The sequence below is a fragment of the Magnolia sinica genome, chromosome 1, assembly GCF_029962835.1.
Source record: "Magnolia sinica isolate HGM2019 chromosome 1, MsV1, whole genome shotgun sequence".
In the NCBI taxonomy this organism is placed as follows: Eukaryota; Viridiplantae; Streptophyta; class Magnoliopsida; order Magnoliales; family Magnoliaceae; genus Magnolia; species Magnolia sinica.
This window is the reverse complement of record NC_080573.1, coordinates 96493174-96518003: the sequence shown is the minus strand read 5'-3', so window position 1 is coordinate 96518003 and position 24830 is coordinate 96493174. Positions and strand designations below refer to the sequence as shown.

General features: G+C 38.3%; 1 protein-coding gene across 2 annotated transcripts; it reads right to left on the bottom strand.

Annotated features, from left to right (window-relative positions):
• Window positions 1-13813: 13813 nt before the first annotated feature.
• LOC131253200 (probable protein phosphatase 2C 27) lies at window positions 13814-14849 on the bottom strand. 2 transcript variants are annotated; one of them, XM_058254201.1, is made up of 2 exons: window positions 14455-14849; window positions 13814-14267 (listed from the first exon to the last, which is right to left on the bottom strand). In XM_058254201.1, the coding sequence occupies exons 1-2, from the start codon at window positions 14653-14655 to the stop codon at window positions 13983-13985; spliced, it is 486 nt and encodes a 161-aa protein (XP_058110184.1). In that variant the 5' UTR covers window positions 14656-14849; the 3' UTR covers window positions 13814-13982. The 2 variants fall into 2 exon arrangements, with proteins under 2 accessions (XP_058110184.1, XP_058110116.1); XM_058254133.1 differs by having other exon boundaries at window positions 13818-14282.
• Between the last annotated feature and the right edge of the window lie 9981 nt (window positions 14850-24830).

The following is a 24830-nucleotide window of genomic DNA, read 5'->3' as shown; positions in this document are numbered from 1 at the left end:
CTATACCGTCCAAGCATGGTGGACGTGGGAGCCCACCATGATGTTTGCATTTCATCCATGCTGCCACTGTGATGTATGTCATTATCCACACCGTTAATCCAGTAGATCTGGACGTTACACCCTGCACCCCCTGCATATATATATATATAAATAAAATGTATATATTAATAATATAATATTATATTGTCTATATATATATATATCTGTATGTACATGTCTGTATGTGGTGGGCCCCATGTGGGACCCACCTGCTGGACGGAATGGCTGGGTACCACACACTAGCTGCTGTGTTGACATCCCAAGTCCCGTGGGACCCACTAACGTATGGATTTAAATCCACACCGTCCACTCATCTGTGAGGACCCCACCGTGATATATATTTTATAATCCACACCGTCCATCTATTAAAAGACCCACTATGATGTATGTTTTGATCCCAAACTATCCATTTGGACGTGGGATGGTGGGACACCATCATGATGTATTTATTTCATTCACACCGTCTAGATAGTGCTGGATGGTGTTGGACAATGTTTGGATGGTGCTGATTTTCCTGGATAATGTTGGGATAGTGCTGATCATCATTAGTGGGCCATGTGCCCCATGGAATGATAGTGTACAGTGATACACTTGATACACCTACAACTATTGAAATGATTTTTGGTATCGCAGAAGTCTATGGAACGGTATGGTCTAGGATACGGGGCTTACAGCCCACCTGCCTTGTATTTGAGGCCCATGTGATAGGGCTCACCTGCCTTGTATTTAAGGTGCATATAATGGGGTCCACCTGGGCAAAGATATGAGGCCCATTATGATGTATTTGTGGCCCATTTGGCGAGGCCTGCATTAATGTATATATGGTCTACGTGAGGAGGCCCACTGTGATGTGTTCGTGACCTTTGGCGAGGCCCGACGTGATGTATATGAGGGGCTAATGTGATGTATATGAGGCCCAAGTGCAGGGCCCACCTGTTGTATATTCAAGGCCAGTTGATATATGTGATTTTGCCATGATGTATATAATGATGGTTTTGTGGGCCACTCCTTGGGAGCAATGTTGGTTAAATGTCCGCATTAATGGGCAATGATGGTTGAATGTCTACATTGTGACCTTCCATTAGGCCTTGTTAGGCCCATTCTCACCGATTCCAATTATCGAGACCGGTTGTCGAGGCCGATCATCATAACCGATTGATGATTCCGATCAACATGGTCAATTTTTTTATTTCGATTATCGAGGCCAATTATCGATCGATTTCGATTGTCGTGGCCAATTGCCGATTAGCGATCGAGGCTAATTATCATGACCGATTGACGATTCCGATCGACATGGCCGATTTACCGATTTCGATTATCAATTGATTCTGATTGTCGTGGCCAATTGTCGATTAGCGGTCGAGGCCAATTATTATGACCGATTGACGATTCCGATTGACATGGCCGATTTGTCGATTTTGATTATCAAGGCCGATTATCGATCAATTTCAATTGTCGTGGTCGATTGCCGATTAGCGATCGAGGCCGATTATCATGACCGATTGACCATTCTGATTGACATGACCGATTTACCGATTTCGATTATCGATCGATTTTGATTGTCGTGGCTGATTGTCGATTAGTGATCGAGGCCGATTATCGTAACCGATTACCGATTCTGATTGACGTGGCTGATTTGTCGATTCTGATTATCGAGGCTGATTATCGATTGATTCCGATTGTCGTGGCTGATTGCCGATTAACGATCGAGGTCGATTATCATGAACAATTGCCGATTCCGATTGACGTGGTCGATTGTCGATGGCGATTGCCGATTAACGATCGAGGTCGATTATCATGAACAATTGCCGATTCCGATTGACGTGGTCGATTTGTCGATTCCGATTATCGAGAGCGATTATCGAGGCTGATTTCGATTGTCGAGGCCGAATATTGAAGCTGATTGTCGAGGCCCAATGTGAGGTATATGCGGCTTGTATTTGAGGCCCATTGTGATGTGCATTCGGCCCGTGTTTGGGGCCCAATGTGATGTATATGCGGACGATGTGATGAGGTCCATTGTGATGCATTTAAGGGCCAGGCGATGGAGCCCATTGCGATATATGTTAGGCCCATGTGAAAGGCCCATCGTGATGTGTATTGAGCTCTTGAGTGAGGCCCATGGTATTGTATATTTGACCCTTGTGTGAGGCCATGGGTCCACGATATGTTAGGCTCTATGTGGGCCATTCCTTGAGGGCAATGTTGGTTAAATGTCCACATTGTCGAGGCCGATTGTTGATGCCAGTTATTGATACCGATTATGAGTATGAGACAGCATAGCATCATGATACATGCCCATACGCATCATCTGCATGTTTATTATGAGATGTGATTGACCACTGCATATGTCATAATACAGATTGTTTATGAGACTCCCTGATAGGTGGAGTTATCCCATATGAGCGCACGGTATGCGCAGGATTGATGCATGATTGGACTACATGACTCATGCATCTTGCATTGTGTGATTGTGATTACTATACGCCTTAGCGACATTAGGGCTGTTACCTCCACAGGCATGTCATAGATGACTAGATGGGACACCGAAAATATTTGGTTCGATCATCTGGACACTTTGGATGTCCGTGGGTGAAAGTCCCTAAACCTTTGAGGCTAGGAGACGCCCCAACGTCGAGACCGAGTGAATACATGAGTGCCCGAGTGCCGAATACCAGGTGCGTCTCCCACCGTGTCGTGGTCGGTTGGGAGGGTGTGGCCTTACTCGCCGAGCGTAGGGGACATAGCTAGGCTGAGTTTAACCAACTCGTGAATGGGTCTGCTATCGACATGCCGGGTAGATATTGCCCTGACTACTAGCTAGGAGGATAGTGAGGTTTCTTCCACTTGCATGGTCGCGTGTGGACGGTGATTTGCATATAGTGTATTAGACCCTGTGATGATCCTAGAGATGAATAGTACCGATATGTGGACCATTATTGAGTTGCATACTCATTCATTCATTCATTCACTATCCACTCGGGTTGGTAGTGCGCAACTATTTGTTACGTGTGCCTTCGCAATGACTAGGATTTCGGTTGGGGCGTGCGACTAGATCAGAAGTCTACTACATTGAGTCTGACTATCCAAATTTAGGTATGGGACTAGTTTGGATAGAAGTCCTTGTGATGGACCCCTTAGACTGCGATACATCGTACTATCTTCTCGACTTTGGTCATTTCATTCGCATCGCATATTGCATTACATCCACAGGTATGTGGCATTTGGGTTGCTATGTTTCTACACTTATATGGCCTAGACGGACTTAGCAAGATTTACATATTGCATTGTGACCTTGACATTTGGTATTTGACTCTCTATGACTCCTCATTTGCATAGCTAATCTGTATTGCGTACTACGATATTGTATGGTTTATAGAATGCATTTTTCGCTTACTCTGATATCATATGATTCATGATCTTGTAGTATTTCCGTTTACTCTGATATCGTATGATTCATGATCTTGTCAGTATTTTCGATTATTTCGATATTCTCTGATTTATGACATTGTATTGCATATTTAGCACTTACCTTGTACATACACTTACACCACCTTTTAAGCTTTCTATAAGCTTATGCACGATAAATGCGTGTAGGTGATGTTAAGTTACAGCAGCATTGAGCTTGGAGCATGCAGCGGACTTTTAGAGCCTTGATTTTCGATTTATGTATTTCTCTTTCAGCATTGTATTCAAAGTTTATATTAATGGATATGTGATGATGATGTTGCCTTTGTGATTTGGGTATACTTGTGGTTATGCTTATTACAAGTTAAATGTACATTGAAAAATCCTCCTTATAGTATCCCAGGATCGAAATTTGGCGTATGGATGCTAGGATCCGAGAATGGGGTATTACGGGCTATGGGGTCTATCACAAGGGACTTCTATCCAAACCAGTCGCATACCTAAATTTGGATAGTCAAACACAATGTGGTAAACTCTTGATCTTAGGTTAGTCACGAGCCCCAATCGAAATCCTTATCATTGCGAAGATACACGTAATAAATAGTTGCGCACCAACAGCCGAGTGGATAGTGAATGGATGAATGAATGAGTATGCAACTCCCGCTCGATAAGTCCATATATCAATACCAACTCACCCAGGCCTCAGCCCTACCCACATCACACCCACCCACATCAGTGTCCGGCTTGGGCCCAAAAAAACATGACGGTCCATTCATCATATGAAGTCCTCATATCAAGTCCACATATCATGACTTGTTCCTCTCTGGGAATCGCAGGTCTATTACACTCCACACGATCGCCCGCCTCCTAGCCGCCCGGTGAGTGGAATAGACCACACTATTCGCCGATTAGTAGTCTGCCAATACCTATCTCGGCTCCTCAATAGCGGACCCATTTGCGAGATGGTCAGTCTAGCTTATAGCTCCCTCACTTAGGCGGATAAGGTTCCACCTCCCAACCGACCACGACACAATGGGAGACGCCACCTGGTATTCGGTACTCGGGTGCTCATGTTTCACTTGGTCTAGACGTTGGACTACCCCCTAAAAAAAAAAGGACGGTCCAAAATCATCTCAAATGACCAAAAAGGACGATCATGGATCGTCGCATGGGCCATTTTGACGTGTTGTATTATTTAAAGGACGGTCGAAAACCGTTATTTTTATTGACGAAAAAGGACGGTCATGGAACCGTCACTAAAATGGTCGTGAACCTCCTTAAAAGGACGAAGTCTCGGGCCGTCTCTTATGAGCCTTTAAAGGATGGCCATCGACCGTCCTTTAAAAGGACGGATCATGGACCATCCTTAAAAAACTGCGTCCTAGGCCGTCTCGATAAGCCTTCAAAGGCCGCCATCGGGCCGTCCTTTAAAAGGAAGGTCATGGATCGTCCTTAAAAGGACATGGACCGTCTCTTATAGGCCTTCAAAGGGCGGCCATAGGCCGTCCTTTAAAAGGATGGTCATGGACGGTCTCTTATGAGTCATGGACCATCTTTATAAGAGGGTCAATATTTTTTTAAATATTTCATCGTATTCTTCAATATACACTGTTATATAATATATTTCATCATATTCACATTCACATCCATCTAAACAACCCAAACTACGTAAATCCAACATAAACTACATTCATCCAAATATAAACTACATCCATCCAAACACAAGCAATCTTATCCACATTACATTCATCCACACATAAATACATATAAGTTTAACATCATAAATAAAAAAGAAAAAAATTAGCAACAATTTTCTTTGTGTCTTTCACCTGAAAAAAAAATATTAAACCAACAAAACATTATAATTCAGAATCATGAAGAATTGCATAAACTTCTTCCAAAAAAGTGGGCACTTTTTAAAAATAAAACTGATCATTAAAATAGGTTTAGGTTTAGGTTTTAGGTTTTAGGTTTAGGTTTAGGTTTAGGTTTAGGATTAGGTTTTAGGTTATAGGTTATAAGTTTAGGTTATAGGTTATAGGTTATAGGTTAAGGTTTAGGTTATAGGTTTTGGTTTAGGTTTAGGTTAAGGTTTAGGCTTAGGTTATAGGTTTAAGTTAAGGTTTAGGTTTTAGTTATAGGTTATAGTATATAGGTTATAGCTTTAGGGAATTGAGAATAGGTTAAGGTTAAGGTTTAGGTTTAGGAAATCGGGTCCGAGTTCGGGATCGGGTTTAGGTTTGGGTTTTCAAGTTTAGGTTTAGGTTTAAGTTTAGGTTAGGGAGTTGAGATTAGGATTAGGTGTAGGTTTAGGTTCAAGGATTTGAGAATACATTTCAATTTTAGGTTTAGGTTTAGGTTTTAGGCTTATGTTTAGGTTATAGGTTTAGGTTATAAGTGCAGGTAATAGGTTTAGGTTTATGTTAGGTTATAGGTTAAGGTTTAGGTTTAGGAAATCGGGTTCGGGTTCGGGATCGGGTTTAGGTTTGGGTTTTCAAGTTTAGGTTTAGGTTTAGGTTAGGGAGTTGAGATTAGGATTAGGTATAGGTTTAGGTTTAGGGATTTGAGAATACATTTCGATTTTAGGTTTAGGTTTAGGTTTTAGGCTTATGTTTAGGTTATAGGTTTAGGTTATAAGTTTAGGTTTAGGTTAGGTTATAGGTTAAGGTTTAGGTTTAGGAAATCGGGTTCGGGTTCGGGATCGGGTTTAGGTTTGGGTTTTCAAGTTTAGGTTTAGGTTTAGGTTAGGGAGTTGAGATTAGGATTAGGTGTAGGTTTAGGTTTAAGGATTTGAGAATACATTTAGGTTTTAGGTTTAGGTTTAGGTTATAGGTTATAGGTTTAGGTTTAGGTTTAGGTCATAAGCTATAGGTTTAGGGAATTGAGAATATATTAATGTTTAGGTTTAGGAAATTAGGTACGGGTTCGGGATCGGGTTTAGGTTTGGGTTTTCAAGTTTAGGTTTAGGTTTAGGTTAAGGAGTTGAGATTAGGATTAGGTGTAGGTTTAGGTTTAGGGATTTGAGAATACATTTAGGTTTTAGGTTTAAGTTTAGGTTTAGGTTATAGGTTATTGGTTTAGGTTAAAGTTTAAGTTTAGGTTTAGGTTTAGGTTTAGGTTATAAGCTATAGGTTTAGGGAATTGAGAATAGGTTAAGGTTTAGGTTTAGGAAATCGGGTTCGGGTTCGGGATCGGGTTTAGGTTTGGATTTTCAAGTTTAGGTTTAGGTTTAGGTTAGGGAGTTGAGATTAGGATTAGGTGTAGGTTTAGGTTTAGGTTTAGGGATTTGAGAATATATTAGGTTTTAGGTTTAGGTTTAGGTTATATGTTATATGTTATAGGTTTAGGTTTAGGTTTAGGTATAGGTTATAAGCTATAGGTTTAGGGAATTGAGAATAGGTTAAGGTTTAGGTTTAGGAAATCGGGTTTGGGTTCGAGATCGGGTTTAGGTTTGGGTTTTCAAGTTTAGGTTTAGGTTAGGGAGTTGAGATTAGGATTAGGTGTAGGTTTAGGTTTAGGGATTTGAGAATACATTTAGGTTTTAGGTTTAGGTTTAGGTTATAGGTTACAGGTTTAGGTTTAGGTTATAGGTTATAGGTTTAGGTTATAAGCTATAGGTTTAGGGAATTGAGAATAGGTTAAGGTTTAGGATTAGGAAATCGGGTTCGGGTTCGGGATCGGGTTTTGGTTTGGGTTTTCAAGTTTAAGTTTAGGTTTAGGTTAGGGAGTTGAGATTAGGATTAGGTGTTGGTTTAGGTTTAGGGATTTGAGAATACATTTAGGTTTAGGTTTAAGAAATCGGGTTCGGGTTCGGGATCGGGTTTAGGTTTGAGTTTTCAAGTTTAGGTTTAGGTTTAGGTTAGGGAGTTGAAATTAAGATTATGTGTAAGTTTAGGTTTAGGGATTTGAGAATATATTTAGATTTTAGGTTTATGTTTATGTTATAGGTTATAAGTTTAGGTTAAGGTATAGGTTTAGGTTTCGGTTTAGGTTATAAGCAATGGGTTTAGGGAATTGAGAATAGGTCAGGGTTTAGGTTTAGAAAATCGGGTTCGGGATCGGGTTTAGGTTTAGGTTAGGGAGTTGAGATTAGGATTAGGTGTAGGTTTAGGTTTAAGGATTTGAGAATACATTTAGGTTTTAGGTTTAGGTTTAGGTTTAGGTTATAAGCTATAGGTTTAGGGAATTGAGAATAGGTTAAGGTATAGGTTTAGGAAATCGGGTTGGGGTTCGGGATCGGGTTTAGGTTTTGGTTTTCAAGTTTAGGTTTAGGTTTAGGTTAGGGAGTTAAGATTAGGATTAGGTGTAGGTTTAGGTTTAGGGATTTGAGAATACATTTAGGTTTTAGGTTTAGGTTTAGGTTATAGGTTACAGGTTTAGGTTTAGGTTTAGGTTTAGGTTAAGGTTTAGGTTTAGGCTTAGGTTTAGGTTATAAGATATAGGTTAGGGAATTGAGAAAAGGTTAAGGTTTAAGTTTGGGAAATTGGGTTCGGGTTTGGGATCGGGTTTAGGTTTGGGTTTTCAAGTTTAAGTTTAGGTTTAGGTTAGGGAGTTGAGATTAGGATTAGGTGTAGGTTTAGGTTTAAAGATTTGAGAATACATTTAGGTTTTAGGTTTAGGTTTAGGTTATAGGTTACAGGTTTAGGTTTAGGTTTAGGTTAAAGTTATAGGTTTAGGTTTAGGTTAAAGTTATAGGTTATAGGTTTAGGTTTAGGTTTAGGTTTAGGTTAAGGTTATAAGATATAGGTTTAGGGAATTGAGAATAGGTTAATGTTTAGGTTTAGAAAATCGGGTTCGGGTTCGGGATCGGGTTTAGGTTTGGGTTTTCAAGTTTAGGTTTAGGTTTAGGTTAGGGAGTTGAGATTAGGATTAGGTGTAGGTTTAGGTTTAAGGATTTGAGAATACACTTAGGTTTTAGGTTTAGGTTTAGGTTATAGATTTAGGTATAGGTTAGGTTATAGGTTAAGGTTTAGGGAATTGAGAATAGGTTAAGGTTTAGGTTTAGGAAATCGGGTTCGGGTTCAGGATTGGGTTTAGGTTTGGGTTATCAAGTTTAGGTTTAGGTTTAGGTTAGGGAGTTGAGATTAGGATTAGGTGTAGGTTTAGGTTTAGGGATTTGAGAATACATTTAGGTTTTAGGTTTATGTTTAGGTTATAGGTTATAGGTTTAGGTTTAGGTATAGGTATAGGTTTAGGTTTCGGTTTAGGTTATAAGCTATAGGTTTAGGGAATTGAGAATAGGTTAAGGTTTAGGTTTAGGAAATCGGGTTCGGGTTCGGGATCGGGTTTAGGTTTTGGTTTTCTAGTTTAGGTTTAGGTTTAGGTTAGGGAGTTGAGATTAGGATTAGGTGTAGGTTTAGGTTTAGGGATTTGAGAATACATTTAGGTTTTAGGTTTAGGTTTAGGTTATAGGTTACAGGTTTAGGTTTAGGTTTAGGTTAAGGTTAAAGGTTATAGGTTTAGGTTTAGGTTTAGGTTATAAGATATAGGTTTAGGGAATTGGGAATAGGTTAATGTTTAGGTTTAGGAAATCGGGATCGGGTTCGGGATCGGGTTTAGGTTTAGGTTAAGGAGTTGAGATTAGGATTAGGTGTAGGTTTAGGTTTAAGGATTTGAGAATACACTTAGGTTATAGGTTTAGGTTTAGGTTTAGGTTAGGTTATAGGTTAAGGTTTAGGGAATTGAGAATAGGTTGAGGTTTAGGTTTAGGAAATCGGGTTCGGGTTCAGGATCAGTTTTACGTTTGGGTTTTCAAGTTTAGGTTTAGGTTTAGGTTAGGGAGTTGAGATTAGGATTAGGTGTAGGTTTAGATTTAGGGATTTGAGAGTACATTTTGGTTTTAAGTTTATGTTTAGGTTATAGGTTATAGGTTTAGGTTAAGGTATAGGTTTAGGTTTCGGTTTAGGTTATAAGCTATAGGTTTAGTGAATTGAGAGTAGGTTAAGGTTTAGGTTTAGGAAATCGGGTTCGGGATTTGAGAATAGGTTTAGGTTATATGTTTTGGTTAAAGTTATATGTTAAGGTTAAGGTTATAGGTTTAGGTTTAGGTTAAGGTTATATGTTTAGGTTTTGGTTAGGTTATAGGTTTTTGGTTAAGGTTTAGGTTATAGTTATAGGTTTTGGGATTTGAGAATAGGTTTAGTTTATAAGTATAGGTTTAGGTTAGGTTATAGGTTAAGGTTTAGGTTTAGGAAATCGGGTTTGGGTTCAGGATTGGGTTTAGGTTTAGGTTTTCAAGTTTAGGTTTAAGTTTAGGTTAGGGAGTTGAGATTAGGATTAGGTGTAGGTTTAGGTTTAGGGATTTGAGAATACATTAGGTTTTAGGTTTAGGTTTAGGTTATAGGTTATAGGTTTAGGTTTAGGTTTAGGTTTGGTTTTGGTTTTGATTTAGGTTATAGGTTATAGGTTTAGGTTAAGGTTTAAGGAAAGGTAATAGGTTTTGATTTAGGTTATAGGTTATAGGCTTAGGTTTTAGGTTTAGGTTTAGGTTTTGATTTATGTTATAGGTTATAGGTTTAGGTTAAGGTTTAGGTTTAGGTTATAGGTTTTGGGATTTGAGAATGGGTTCGGGTTTAGGTTATAGGTTTTGGTTATAGGTTATAGGTTTAGGTTAAGGTTTATGTTTAGGTTATAGGTTTTGGGATTTGAGAATGGGTTCGGGTTTAGGTTATAGGTTTTGGTTTTGGTTTAGGTTATAGGTTTTGGGATTTGAGAATGGGTTCGGGTTTAGGTTTAGGTTATAGGTTTTTGGATTTGAGAATGGGTTATGGTTTAGGTTTAGGAAATTGGGTTCAGGTTCGGATTGGGTTTAAGTTTGGGTTTTCAAGTTTATGTTTAGACTTAGGTTAGGGAGTTGAGATTAGGATTAGGTGTAGGTTTAGCTTTAGGGAATTAAGTTTAGCTTATAGGTTTAGGTTATAGGTTTTGGGATTTGGGAATAGTTTTAGGTTATAAGTATAGGTTTAGGTTAGGTTATAGGTTAAGGTTTAGGGATTTGAGTTTAGGCTATAGGTTTAGGTTTAGGTCTAGGTCTAGGTTTAGGGAATTGAGTTTAGGTTATAGGTTTAGGGAAAGGTTAGGTTTAGGTTATAGGTTTTGGGATTTGAGAATAGTTTTAGGTTATAAGTATAGGTTTAGGTTAGGTTATAAGTTAAGGTTTAGGGATTTGAGTTTAGGTTATAGGATTAGGATTAGGTTTAGGTTTAGGGATTTGAGTTTAGGTTATAGGTTTAGGTTTAGGTTTTAGGTTTAGGTTTAGGTTTAGGTTTAGGTTTGGGTTTTGGGATTTGGTTTTAATTATATGTTTTGATTTAGGTTATAGATTATAGGTTTAGGTTTTAGGTTTTGGTTTTAGGTTTAGGTTTGGTTTAGGTTATAGGTTTTGATTTAGGTTATAGGTTAACGGTTTAGGTTATAGGTTTTTGGATTTGAGAATGGGTTCGGGTTTAGGCTATAGGTTTTGGCTTTGGTTTAGGTTATAGGTTTTTGGATTTGAGAATGGGTTCGGGTTTAGGCTATAGGTTTTGGCTTTGGTTTAGGTTATAGGTTTTGGTTTAGGTTATAGGTTATAGGTTTAGGTTTAGGTTTAGGTTTAGGTTTAGATTATGGGTTATAGGATTTGAGAATGCGTTCGGGTTTAGGATATAGGTTTTGGTTTTGGTTTTGGTTTTGGTTATATGTTTTGATTTAGGTTTAGGTTATAGGTTAAGGTTATAGGTTTAGGTTAAGGTTTAGGTTTAGGTTTAGGTTTAGGTTAAGTTTTAGGTTTAGGCTTAGGTTTAGGTTATAAGATATATGTTTAGGGAATTGAGAATAGGTTAAGGTTAAGGTTTAGGTTCGGGTTCGGGATTGGGTTTATGTTTGGGTTTTCAAGTTTAGGTATAGGTTTAGGTTAGGGAGTTAAGATTAGGATTAAGTGTAGGTTTAGGTTTAGGGATTTGAGAATACATTTAGGTTTTAGGTTTAGGTTTAGGTTTTAGGTTTTAGGTTAAGGTTTAGGTTTAGGTTAAGGTTGAGGTTTAGGTTATAGGTTAAGGTTTTAGGTCATAGGTTTTGGTTTAGGTTAAGGGTATGGTCCCTGCAAATACAGATATAAACACGGCCATCCGGCGCAAATGGCCAGGCCCTTCCAATGCTGTCCATAAAAAATGGACAGCTTCATCATGGTCATAACAGCGGTTCCCATCTTCTAAGGACCTCCGCTCAACATCCGGATAGCTCCGACGCACATCCGGGTCTACTCCATTAATTTCAAGCAAATACAGATATAAACACCGCTTGCTCCAATTGGCAAGGCCCCTCCAATGTTGTCCATAGGAAATAGACAACTTCATTATGGTCATAACAACGGTTCCCATCTTCCAGAGACCCCCGCTCAGCATCCGGATAGCTCCGACGCACATCTGGGTCTGCTCCATCAATTTTGAGCAAATACATTTAAAAATAACATAAATATATTTAAAAGCATTTGGATACCTAGGGAAGGCCTCCCATATTTGTATTGTTGGTTACTCATCCATTTGTCTATAAGCCACAATCGACCAACACTTTCTATTGCTACTTGTCTAAACCAACACAAATATAACTGGAAACAATATAAGGAATAAAAAAATGAATTTACCTGTACACATCATTAAATGTTTCCTATAAGGAGGTGATATTATATCTTTGATAGCCACAACTTGTATGACAAAGAAAAATGCAACTAATACGTCTACTACAATTCAAAGGAGAAAAAAGATTTGTGGCTACACTGATATTCTAGTACATTACAAATGGCTGCCTACGTACCCAAAAAGTCAAATTGGGATCAAGCCACTACGCAGTTCTTTTTAATTAACCAAGTTACTAAAGGTCATAAATTTCATATTTAACAAAGTATCATTGAACATCGTCTCAAATCGTTTCTGGTTGGGATTTGAGAATAGGTTTAGGTTGAGGTTATAAGTTTAGGTAAAGGTTATAAGTTTAGGTTATAGGTTAAGGTTTAGGTTTAGGTTTAGGTTATAGGTTATAGGTTAAGGTTTAGGTTAGGTTTTAAGTTTAGGTTAAGATTATAGGTTTAGGTTATAAGTGTAGGTTATAGGTTTAGGTTTAGGTTTAGGTTTAGGTTAGGTTATAGGTTAAGGTTTAGGGAATTGAGAATAGGTGTAGGTTTAGGTTTAGGAAATCGGGTTCGGGTTCGGGTTAAGGTTTAGGTTATAGGTTTTGGGATTTGAGAATAGGTTTAGGTTATAAGGATAGGTTTAGGTTATAAGAATAGGTTTAGGTTTAGGTTTTATGTTTAGGTTAAGGTTATAAGTTTAAGTTATAAGTTTAGGTTTAGGTTATAAGTGTAGGTTATAGGTTTAGGTTTAGGTTAAAGTTATAGGTTTAAGTTATATGTTTAGGTTTAGGTTATAAGTGTAGGTTATAGGTTTAGGTTTAGGTTAGGTTATAGGTTAAGGTTTAGGGAATTGAGTTTAGGTTTTAGGTTAGGGAGTTGAGATTAGGATTAGGTGTAGGTTTAGGTTTAGGGATTTGAGAATACGTTAAGGTTTAGGTTTAGGAAATCGGGTTCGGGTTCAAGATTGGGTTTACATTTGGGTTTTAGGTTTAGGTTTAGGTTATAGGTTATAGCATTAGGTTATAGGTTTAGGTTTAGGTTAAGGTTAAGGTTTAGGTTATAGGTTTTGGGATTTGAGAATAGGTTATATATTATAAATTCTTTATTTTCATTTACATTCGCAAATACATTCATCATCCATCCAAGAAAATTGAGACAGGTGAAAGATACACATAAAAGAGCGGACATGAAAAAAAAAAGATTGGTAAGAAAAGCAGTAGAATCTCACTCTGCCATGTAGGAGATTGGTTCATAAGAGTAAGGTGGATTGACCATTTTAGGCTGACCATTGTAATTTTATCAGGAACCCAAATGAGGTTTAAAAAAAAGAAAAGAGAGAGAGAGAGAGAGAGAGAGAGAGAGAGAGAGAGAGAGAGATCTTTACTTAAGGTATTTGGAACCCGCAGTATTGCATTAGCTCACCCATTGCAATACCAACTTAAAAATCAAGATGTATCTAAGCGAGTTGACGCATGTAAGGCATGTTGGAGACTTGGTTCATGAAACAAAGGTGACTGATAATTGTACTGTGGCCTTGGCAATTTTAACTAGAACCCAAATGCATACAACTCTTTTGAGTTCCAAAACTATCAACTCACAGGCAGGAGGGTTATCACCATGTCTCTTTGTTTTAAACTAACCCAACTGATATGCAACATGTGGAACTACCGATAAAAGAACTTGAAACTTTCCCATCCTTAAATGTACTGAAACTCAAACAAAATCTCCAACATAATCTATCATCATAATCATCTTCATAATCAATGAACGGGTGCAAATCCACCAAATGGTTTGTTCCCCAATTATCTCTTAAATTTCAAATGATGGAAAATGAGAGGTTCCATGATCATGATTGAATGGAATTAGTAAAGAAACTGAAAATATAAAATAAATTACACCATTTATCTTCATTAGCCATAAAAGCAAGCGTCTAGCCATACCATGATTTTATTGTACCAGATGAGGATGAATGGTATGGCAAATTAACAACCAATGACAAATCGGAAGATGCATCAGCAGTATTTATGTTACTCACCCCATAGAAAGCCCCTGGTGATGGGAAATTTGCAACTTCTCCAAGATGTTCAAGTAGATTATCTATACATAAGTGCTCATCTTCCATGTACTGTTTGGGTCCTTTATCTGAACAACTCCCAGAGCGAAAAATGGGTAAAAACACAGACTTCTCGTTTGCTGGTGATTTGGGGCCAATATTCTCAATATTCAACTCCTACATGCAGAGAGAGAGAGAGAGAGATTGGTAGCAATTACATTAGATTTAGCTCGATTCCCAAGGCAGCAAGATGCCCATGGTTATAATTTTTCAGGCATATCCATAATTTTCAAACATAAAATGTCCTATTAAAAAAAATCCGTAACAAAGGGGAAATTCAAAAACTCACCAATTCGTCTTCAGCCACCAGCTGAGCACTGCTGATGCAATGCCGAATGACCGAAAGGTGCCAAGGAGGTTTCCCGATATTCATCTGTTTCAAGCTCTCCAGGGCCTCGGAGTTCTCATCGCCAATGGGTGGCCTATTATCATTACAGAATCGACCATCTAATACAGTAAAAGGACGCGATAAATCAGTCCCTGCAGCCATTACCCTTTCCACACATAAAACCCTCCAAAATAACCCAAAATTCAAACGACCCAAAATTTCGTTACACCAGTTACAAAGCTGAAACCCTTCAAAATTGGATCAGATACCCAACCATCCGTTATTTGTAAGAGATAGAAAACCAAAAAACTAAAACCTGATCCACCCCAATTCCGAATTCAGTGAATGCTCATCAGTTACAACTTGAAACTTTCCCATCCTTAAAATTATATACATCTAAGCCATTTGGCCTTTCATACAATGCTCAGCCATTTCTGTTTTTCAGTTTGTACAGATGGGGCTAGTCTGACAAATAGTCGCTGGAGAAAGAAAACTCAGCAATGGTTTACATTCAACCTGGAAAAGGCCAAATATTCTATAGCTGGGATCTTCCAATCTCAGGATCCTTCCATATGTGGCCCATCTATGAAAAGTTCGGATTACTGAACCATGGACCCGACTTGTATAAACTGACTCACCTGAACATACTGTACAAACTCAGCTTGAGCATTGTATAATGAGGCCTCAAACATTCAGGAACTTAGCTTGAGCATTCTATAATACCTCAAACATTCAGGAACCATTTGTTAATCAAATAAAAGAAGATACCGTGATCTCACTGCCTTACACCATCTTTGCACCTTACAATTCGAATCTCACAGCCCACCATTCAAAATGTCGCCTTCATCAACAAACAAACAAGCAAAGAGAAAAAAAAAACATTGATGATGTTGAAAACTCTCCTAGCTTAACTTTAAAAAGATTTTTAAAAAGCAGAATCTGATCTGAGCAAAACCAAGTCTCTAAAACAAAATCAAAGCCTAATAGTAATAGCTTATGACAAGTTTAATAATAACCAATAGCACCACCATAGCAGGGAGAGAGAGAGAGAGAGAGCGTGCCAAACAGACCAGATATAGCAATCCCATAGATCTTGCACCAATCCACTGACGCAGCTAGCATTACCTTGAAATCCATGCAATCCACTCTAATACCATCCAATCCCATGTAATCTGCCCGGCCAAACAAGCCCTTATTGTACTAAGTAAACTTAGTAGGGCCCACCTTAAACCTTAAATCCCCAAATCTCCAAATCCCTAAATTTCTAAATCCCTAAATCTCTAAATCCCCAAATCCCCAAATCCCTAAATCGATATTGAGATTGAGAGAGATTGAGAGAGAGAGAGAGATACCTCACTGTCGTGAATGACCTTCAACCGAGCTTCAGAGAGAGAGAGAGGGCATGCGTGGGTAGGGCGTTCGACAACAGACCGCAAGAGACGGAGAGGGAGGGACGGATTGGGGAACAGAGAGAGAGAGAGAGAGAGGCAGATGAGAGAGTTGGAGCAAGATCGGGAGAGAGGGTTAGGGAACGATGAGAGAGAGAGAGAGAGAGAGAGAAATGGAGTCATTTTTGGGCGCGGCTCTGTTTTGAGCGCGTGCCCAAATTTGGGAAACGTACGGTGTGCTCTGTGGGACCCAACATGATGTATGTGTTGCATCCATGCCGTCCATCTCTTTTTACAGATCATTTTATGGTATGAGACCAAAAATGGGGTATATCCCAATCTCAAGTGGACCACATTACAGGAAACAGTGTTGAATGAGCGTCGACCACTAAAAATATTTTGGGGGCCATAAAAGTTTTGGATCAAGCTGATTTTTGTTTTTTCCCATCATCTGGGCCTGTATGACCTAATGAACAGATTTGGATGTCAAATAAGCAGCATAGTGGGCCTTAGGAGGATTTTAACGGTGGATATTCAATCACAACTGTTTTCATATGGTGTGGTTGACCTGAGATTTATATCCCTCTCATTTTTAGGATCAAGCGATAAAATGATCTTTAAAAATGGATGAACAGAATGGATGAAACACATACATCATGGTGGGGCCCACAGAGCACCGACCACCAGCCACGGGGCTGGTGGTTGGGAGAGTAGCCAATCGGTGGATGGGGTAAGACGAACATGGATGTCCTGTCTAGAGTTTTGTGGGACCCACCATGATGTATTTTGTTTATCCATTCCATCCATTAATTTTAATAAATAATTTTAGTACATGATACCAAACATAAAGTAGATTGAAGGCCCAAGAGGACCACACCATAGGAAGCACATGTGATTTAATCTCCATGTTTCCTACCGTGTGGTCCACTTTAGCCTTCAATATACCTGATTTTTAGTTTCATGACCTATAATAATATTTCAAAATAGATGGACGGCTTAGATATAAAACATATATTTTTGTAGGCCCTATAGAGCCCCTATAGAGCCCTATAATAACATTTCAAAATAGATGGACGGCTTCGATATAAAACATATATTTTTGTAGGCCCTATAGAGTCCTATAACCTAATCTTTTTTCTCAGATCATTATAAGGTATCATGCAAAACATTAGGCAGGAACAAGGCTTGAGTGGACTACAAATTGGGCATTGCACTTCCACCATTAAAAACTTCTTGGGAGCTGGAGAAGTTTCGGATCAAGCTCATTATGTGTGTCCCACTCGGATGAGGGATAAGACCCAGTTTCAGCTACATTCAAAACTCATGTGGGCCCCACCAAGTGCTTTTATATTTTTTTTAGATGTCTTTACATAGTTTTAGATGGTATAGCCCACTGAATTTCGTATACGGATGATTTTTGAGATATCTCATAAGCTAAAGGGGACACATCAAAATTGTGTATGTCCCACCTTATTCCATGTCTATATTAACTTATAAACAGGTTGGATCTCAAATAAACATCGCGGCGGGCCCTAAGAAGGTTTCAATAGTGGGTGTCACTATCCCACTCTTTTCTATGGTGGGTCCACTTGAACTTTGGATTTGCCCCGTCAGTCAGATGCACCATTCTATAGTGGGCCACGACCTTAAAAATATCATTTTTATTATAAAATATTTCAAAAAAAAATTAAAATACAAATTTTGAATTTTTATTTTCAAAATCTCAAAAAATTTCTCATATTTTAATTTTTTTCTCAAAAATTTCAAATTTTTGATTTTTTTCTTCAAAAGCATCATTTTGTTCTACAAATTTTTCTCAAACATAGTTAAAATTTCTAAACTTTTCAATATTCTTTTTCATATAATATTTTAAATCATTTAAATATTACCTTTTAATTATATATATATATATATATATTTAGATATTTTAAATCATTTAAATATTATCTTTTAATTATATATAAAATATTACCTTTTTAATGCTAATTTTAGGGGTTGATCCCAAAATTGAAGTAGATCCAAGGCTCAATTGGACCATTACATAGGAAACAGTGTGAAATAGTGATTTCCACTGTTGAAACCTTCTTTGGGTCTAAAGTAATTTTTATTTGTCATCCAACCTGTTAATATGATCACAAAGACATGGATGAAGAGAAAGCACAAACATCAGCTTGATCCAAAACTTCTTTGGCCTCCAAAAAATTTTCAATGATAGATGTTCAATCAAACTGTTTCCTGTGCTGTGGTCCACTTGAGATTTTAATTTTCTTCATTTTTCAGATCACGCCCTAAAATTATCCGTTAACATAGATTAACGGAGTGGATAAAATAAATTAAATAACAGGTTCTCATGAGGTCAATAAGTTGGGTCACAATTTTGATTAGAATATTTGGTCCATTTTACATGTCTGGTCCATTCACTCTATTTTATTGATCATTACCCTCAAATTGACTAGTTACTTGCCTCGATCATGCTACATGTGAGAGAGATATTGGGCAAACAAGATTGATTAACAAATTGAGTGAATTTTGATTTAAACATCTGAAGTTATTTACTTTTCAATCTGAACATTTGAAGTTATTTACTCTTCAATTTGAACTAATTAGATTGTCCAAAAATGGTTAAAGGTTGTTCATAATATCAAAAATATATGAATGAATAGAAAACACAAACATCAGCTTGATCCAAAACTTCTATGGCCTCCAAGAAATTTTAAATGGTAGAGGTTCAATCACACTAGCTATTTCCTGTGGTGTGGTCCACTTGAGCTTTGGATATGCTTCCTTTTTGTTCTTTAGACCTCAAATTATCTGTTAACATGGATGAATGGAGTGGATAAAATAAATAAATAATAGTGGACCCCACAGAGTTTACTCTGGTAAAAGTAACAAGTAACTCACCTAAATGTAGTAGAGAAGGGTTTCCTTAAAACATTCATAATCATATATTGGGCCTGCCTGAATGTGATTCACATATCCAACCCACTCATTATGTGTGTCCCACTTGGATGAGGGATATCATACCAAGTTTCAACCGCATCCATGTTTGTATTAACTTATAAACAGATTGGAGCTCAAATAAACATCGCGGCGGGGCCTAAGAAGGTTTCAATAGTGGTTGTCACTATCCCACTCTTTTCTATGGTGAGTCCACTTGAACTTTGGATCTACCCCATCAATCAGATGCACCATTCCATGGTGGGCCACGAGCTTAAAAATAAAGTCAATCTATGACTTGGGTGGGCCACACCACATACTATAGCTGAAAGGGTTACCCTCCCATTAAAACATTCATAATCATTTATTGGGCCCACCTAGATGTGGTTCATAGATCCAACCCATTCATTATGTGTGTCTCACTTGGATGAGGAGTCAGACCAAGTTTCATACACATCCAAAACTCATGTGGGCCCTACCAAAATACTTTTATATGTTTTAGGGATGTCTTCACATAGTTTTAGATGCTATGGCCCACCTAAGTTTCGTATATGACTGATTTTTAAACTTAAAGGGGACACATCAAATGCATGGTGTTGATGTTCCACATACTTCATGGTGGCGCGCACATAGATTAACCTCATGGGAAGTTCCCATGAGGTGACCTTATAATACCATTTCACTATTTTAGGTCTTTCATGGGTGTTACTTTAACCGTGTAGGGCCCACCTTGATATATTTTATGTATATCGACACCGTCCATATATTTTTTCATCATATTTTAGGATGTGATTTTAAATCATAAGAACTAAATAACCTTAAGTGGGCCATACCAATCAAAATAATATGATGAATAACCATTAAAAACCTTTTAAAGGCTACAAAAGTTTTGGATCAATTTGATCTTTGTAGTTTACCTTCATCTAGATCTTCTTTACATTATCAACAAGTTGGATTGCAAATAACATTACTAAAACCTTATGATGGGCTCTTTATAATTTTTAATGGTGAGGTACTATATTATCATTCTTTCTAGTGGTGTGGTCCACTTAAGATTTAAATCTGCACAATTTTTTATACCCGGCCAAAAAATGGGTTGGAGAAACGTATGGGCGGCAAGGATATACAACACATCATCAAAATCTCATTTTTGTTATATAAGTTTTCAATTTTTCTTGTCAAAATACAAAATCTAGTTTTCTTTTTAAAAAAAAATATATTTTTTTACAATTTGACAATTTTTTCACAATTTTGTTTATTTTTTAAAATTTTATTTTTCAAAATATCATTTTTTTTATCGAAATCTCACTTTTGTTATCCAACTTTTCATTTTTTCTTGTCAAAATACAAAATTTAGTTTTCTTGTTTAAAATATATATATATATATTTTTACAATTTTTCAATTTTTTCACAATTTTGTTTAATTTCTTAAATTTTCTTTTTTAAAATATCATTTTTTTAATCTCACTTTTGTTATATATAACTTTTCAATTTTTCCTGTCAAAATACAAAATCTAGTTTTCTTTTTTTAAAAATATATAATTTTTTTTCAATTTGTCAAAATTTTCACAATTTTGTTTAATTTTTAAAATTTTCTTTTCAAAATATCATTTTTTTATCGAAATCTTTTTTTTTTTTCAAAATTATCAGTAGTTTTTTTTTTTTTTTAAAAATTTAAATTTTTCGTAAGCATTGTTAATTATTTTTCTAAGTTTCTTAACTATTTTTTTTCGAAATTCATAATTTTTTCGAATAGCTTAATTGAGCATTAGAAACGGTCTTTGATAGGGCTATAAGGCGGTTTAGGACCGTCTCTAATAGAGTCAGTCTTTGACAGTCTTTAATAGAAACGGTTTTTGACAGGGTTGTGAGACGGCTAAGGACCGTCTCTAATAGAGACGGTCTTTGACAGTCTCAGATTGCAAGTAAAAGACGGCCAATGACCGTCTCTAATGTAGACGGCCAATGACCGTCTCAAATGCCCGCATATAAGACGGTCAAGGACCGTCTCTAATGCGGACGGTCAATGACCGTCTCAGATGACCCATATAAGACGGTCAACGACCGTCTTAAATGATTTGTGGACGTTCAAATTTTTAAGACAATATTAAAGACGGTCAGGGGCCGTCTAAAATTTTAGAGACGGTTTACGACCGTCTCTAAAGCGTCCTTAAACCAAGCATTTTTAGAGACGGTCCAGAACCGTCTCTAAATTCGTCCTTTTTTTCCATTTTTCACGTAGTGACAGCCCCTGCGTAGACCCATTCCGTCAAGGAGGGGGCAGGACGCAGTCCACTACCAGAAAAGTCCAAACTCTCGTCTCAGATGCCGCGTGCGTTGAAAGAGTGGCTACCTTATAATGATCATGTCACACATATACGAGATGCATGAGTCACACCGTCTAGTCATGCAACAATCCTGCGCGTACTGTGTGATAATGTGGGGCACTCCGTCTCTTAAGGAGTCCCGTGAATGGTCTACCCAATGGCATATGCTATGATCATTCACTACTCATATCAAGCATACATATGATGCGTATGAGCATGAGTCATGGAATTATACTAAGCATGTTATAAGGGGATGAACTATCCTCACAATGAAGATAAGCCTAGATGGCCTACACACAACAAGTATGGGCCTATTAATGGGCCCTATGGAGAATTATAATGCAGACATTTAACCAACATTATTCTTACAATGTGGACATCAAACCATCATTGCTCCCAAGTCAAGGCCCGTTATAAACATCATTATACACACCACGGTGAAATCACACATTGAAATGGACCTATATACATCCCATTGGGCCTTAAATACATCAAATGGGCCGCATCACATGGGCCTTATATTCATCAAGTGGGCCGCATCAATGGGCCACACCAATGGGCCTTATGTACATTGCAATGGGCCATAACCCATGGGCCTTGAACACATCACAATGGGCCGCAACAATGGGCCTTACATATATCAAGGTGGGCCTCATATATTCCCCAAAAGAATCAAATTAAAGGATCTGGACCATTCCACAAATAGCAGTGGAGATAATGATTTTCACCGTTTACAATTCCAAGGCCCACCATCAAGTTTATTTCCCATCTAGTCTGTTAGTAAAGTCACAAAGACTTGGTTGGGAGGAAAAACAAATATCAATTTAATCAAAGACTATTATGGTCTAAAAAGGACTTCAATGGTAGGCATTCATCTCTCCACTGTTTTCTGTGGTGTGGTCCACCTGATAAATCAGCCTCATTCTTAGTCTTAAGCCTAAGATGGCTTGCTAATTAGATGGATGGTTTGGATGCAACACATGCATCAAAGAGGGTCCCACACATGAGGTGCACACGTCACCAAGGTGGGCTCCACAGAACATGTTGCTTCAATAGCAACTATAGGCTAGTGTGTGGTACACCTACCAATCTAACACTATAATGACCCGAAAAATTTTGTGCTAATCTTTCCTTTGCTAAGGTCACACAGACCCTGATGGAGAGGAAAAACAAATTTCAAAATGATCCAAAACTTCTGTGACAACCCCAAAGGGTTTCAATGGCAGACGTTCAAGCCCACTGTTTCCTGTGACATGGGCCACCTGAGTTATGTACACGGCTGATTTTTGGGGTGGCCCACTGCCCCAAGGGGGCCTACCAAATGCATAGCGTGGATGTTCAACACACCTCACAGTGGGGCCATGGCTGGGACCCACGTCCCTGGCCCGTTCATGCGGCCACAGCGCAGGACACTGCTGCGTCCTCTCACAGTCAGCAGCAGCAGGCACTACTGCTACTCCCTCTCTCTCATATATATATTTTAATTTTTTATGTTTTCTTGAGGTTTTTTGTAGGTGTGACCCACATCAGGGGAATCCGACCGAGCCATTGGTTTTTATGGCTCAAGACAGACCCATCAAGCCCAATATTCGAGGTATTTTGGCGTGTAGAAACATCAGGTGGATTTCAATGTAGAAAACATTATTTTTTATGCCATGGCCTACCAGATAGTCGGATTGGCTTCATTTTTCGGCTCAACGCCTAAAATGATTTGGGAAATGGGATGGACGGCGTGGATTGAATTCATACATCAAGGTGGGGCCTGCATGAGCAGCCCACCCAAAAAGGCTTGTTGTTAGCACACCACACCGTCAGTTCAAACTTCACTGGGTAACACATATATAGGGTGGGTCCCACGTGTGGGGACCATGGCTGATGGGTCCCACGTGGACGTGGCCCACTTGATTGGATTAACCTGATACTTGTGTTTTCCCATTACCAAAGGGTAGGGCCCACATGGCTTGGACGGTTGGATAAGACATACATCAAGGTGGGGTACATCCGGGTGGGCCACACAGCCACATCATCACACAAAAATGAAAAGGAGAGGAAGAGAGAGAGAGAAAGGGACACGTGTGATGGAGGGACCCTGACACTATGGGCCCTCCCTTCCATACATTCAATCATACATCAAGTGGGTCCCAATATATGTGGGCCCATCAAATCAAAAATCAATGAAATGGAAGGTCTAGATGACCTCTTTCAAACTTAGAAAGTAAACATCATGATGGGGTCCATGGAGATTGGCCCCATCATGGAATGATCATGTGAATCATAGTGGGCCATCGGCCACATCTAGGGTCCAAAGTGAGATCCATACCATCAATCGGTAGGCCTCACTTGGTCCATCATAAAAATATGAAATCTAGGCCTATAGAAGCACCCACTGTTCTATCTTCTTGGTCTGATGGAACACCGATCTCCCTCTGTCCCTCTTTGATGGAAGGTGATGAGAGATAAAGGGCTCGAATGATAGATCTTGTGATAGGAAGTGGGCCACACAACACACTTTTCTCTCTTGGGAGAGCTTGAACGTCCACCACTTTTACTTACTTGGAAAATGTGTTGAGAAAGAGAGAGAGGTGGTGGTTGTAAGGGAGAGGTGATGGATATGAGTTGATAGGTGTACTTGACATGTATGGGTGTGTAAAAGAGAGAGAGGGAAAGAGTTGACTGTGTGGTTGTTCTTGTAATTGATTGATTGATTGATTGATGTGATATGTTGTAGATATTCTCTTGGGATTGCAAACACGAGGTGTTTTTTCCTCACACTGAACGTGGGCCCACATCTCCTGGCGTGGGTATCAGATCAGCGCATAATACGCGGCGTCGGAACCACGGCGATGGCGCGGTCGTTAGGATACAAGTCTTGGATTGAACGGACTCAGATCTACGGGATACGACTTAGGGTCATGCGTAAACATTGATTATAGGTCGCGGGTTGTTGAAATTTGACTGGGAAGACCGCGGACGCCTACGGAACAGTACGGGCTAAGATATGGGCCTCAAAAAAAAGATCCTGGAATGTAAATTTGTTGCATTTTGAATTCCTTGCACTTGATAAACAAGCAGTTATTGTAAAGAGAAGTAAATGCATTTAGCGTACAAGTAATGAATAAGACAAGCAGAAGTTAACACCATGAAGAGTATGGTTAAGGTTTTAAGTAACATATCTATGCAAAGGAACTGAAACAAGAGCCAAAACATGGTGGCTATGGACAACAATTCAACTATTGAAACTTGAAAACCATGAAATTCAGTTAGAACATTAAAGAATAGCAAGTAAGAAAGCATGCAAACCTTGTTTGAAGCTGTAACAACAAATGCTACATTGTCTCTATAAAAAATTTGTAGCCTAAAATGATCTATTAGTAGTAGGCCAATGGAAATGGTATTTATTAGTAAGGGCCATTTTTCACATTTGGCAGCTCAGAAACGGCTGGAAATAGATTCCTTCAGGAACTCATTTCATGTATTAAAAAAAAAAACATTCTCAGAAGTTGACTATTAGATTCCACAGAGAAAATACAACTTTTCTAGAGGGTATTGACTCTCTTGTTGTAGATCCGATCTAAGATTGATCAGATATAAACTTTATTAACACTAAGGGCTCAACTTTAGTTTTGATCAAATCCGGTGTAAAACCAATCAGATAAAGTTCACACATCAAAATTATTTGGAAAAA

What these genes read in the sequence shown, in the direction of transcription:
- LOC131253200 (XM_058254133.1), bottom strand. Translation starts at nt 14,655, where the DNA reads ATGGCTGCAGGGACTGATTTATCGCGTCCTTTTACTGTATTAGATGGT. An exon ending in TGGTGGCTGAAGACGAATTG is followed by an intron (nt 14,283 to 14,454) that starts GTGAGTTTTTGA and finishes CTCTGCATGTAG; the next exon opens with GAGTTGAATATTGAGAATAT.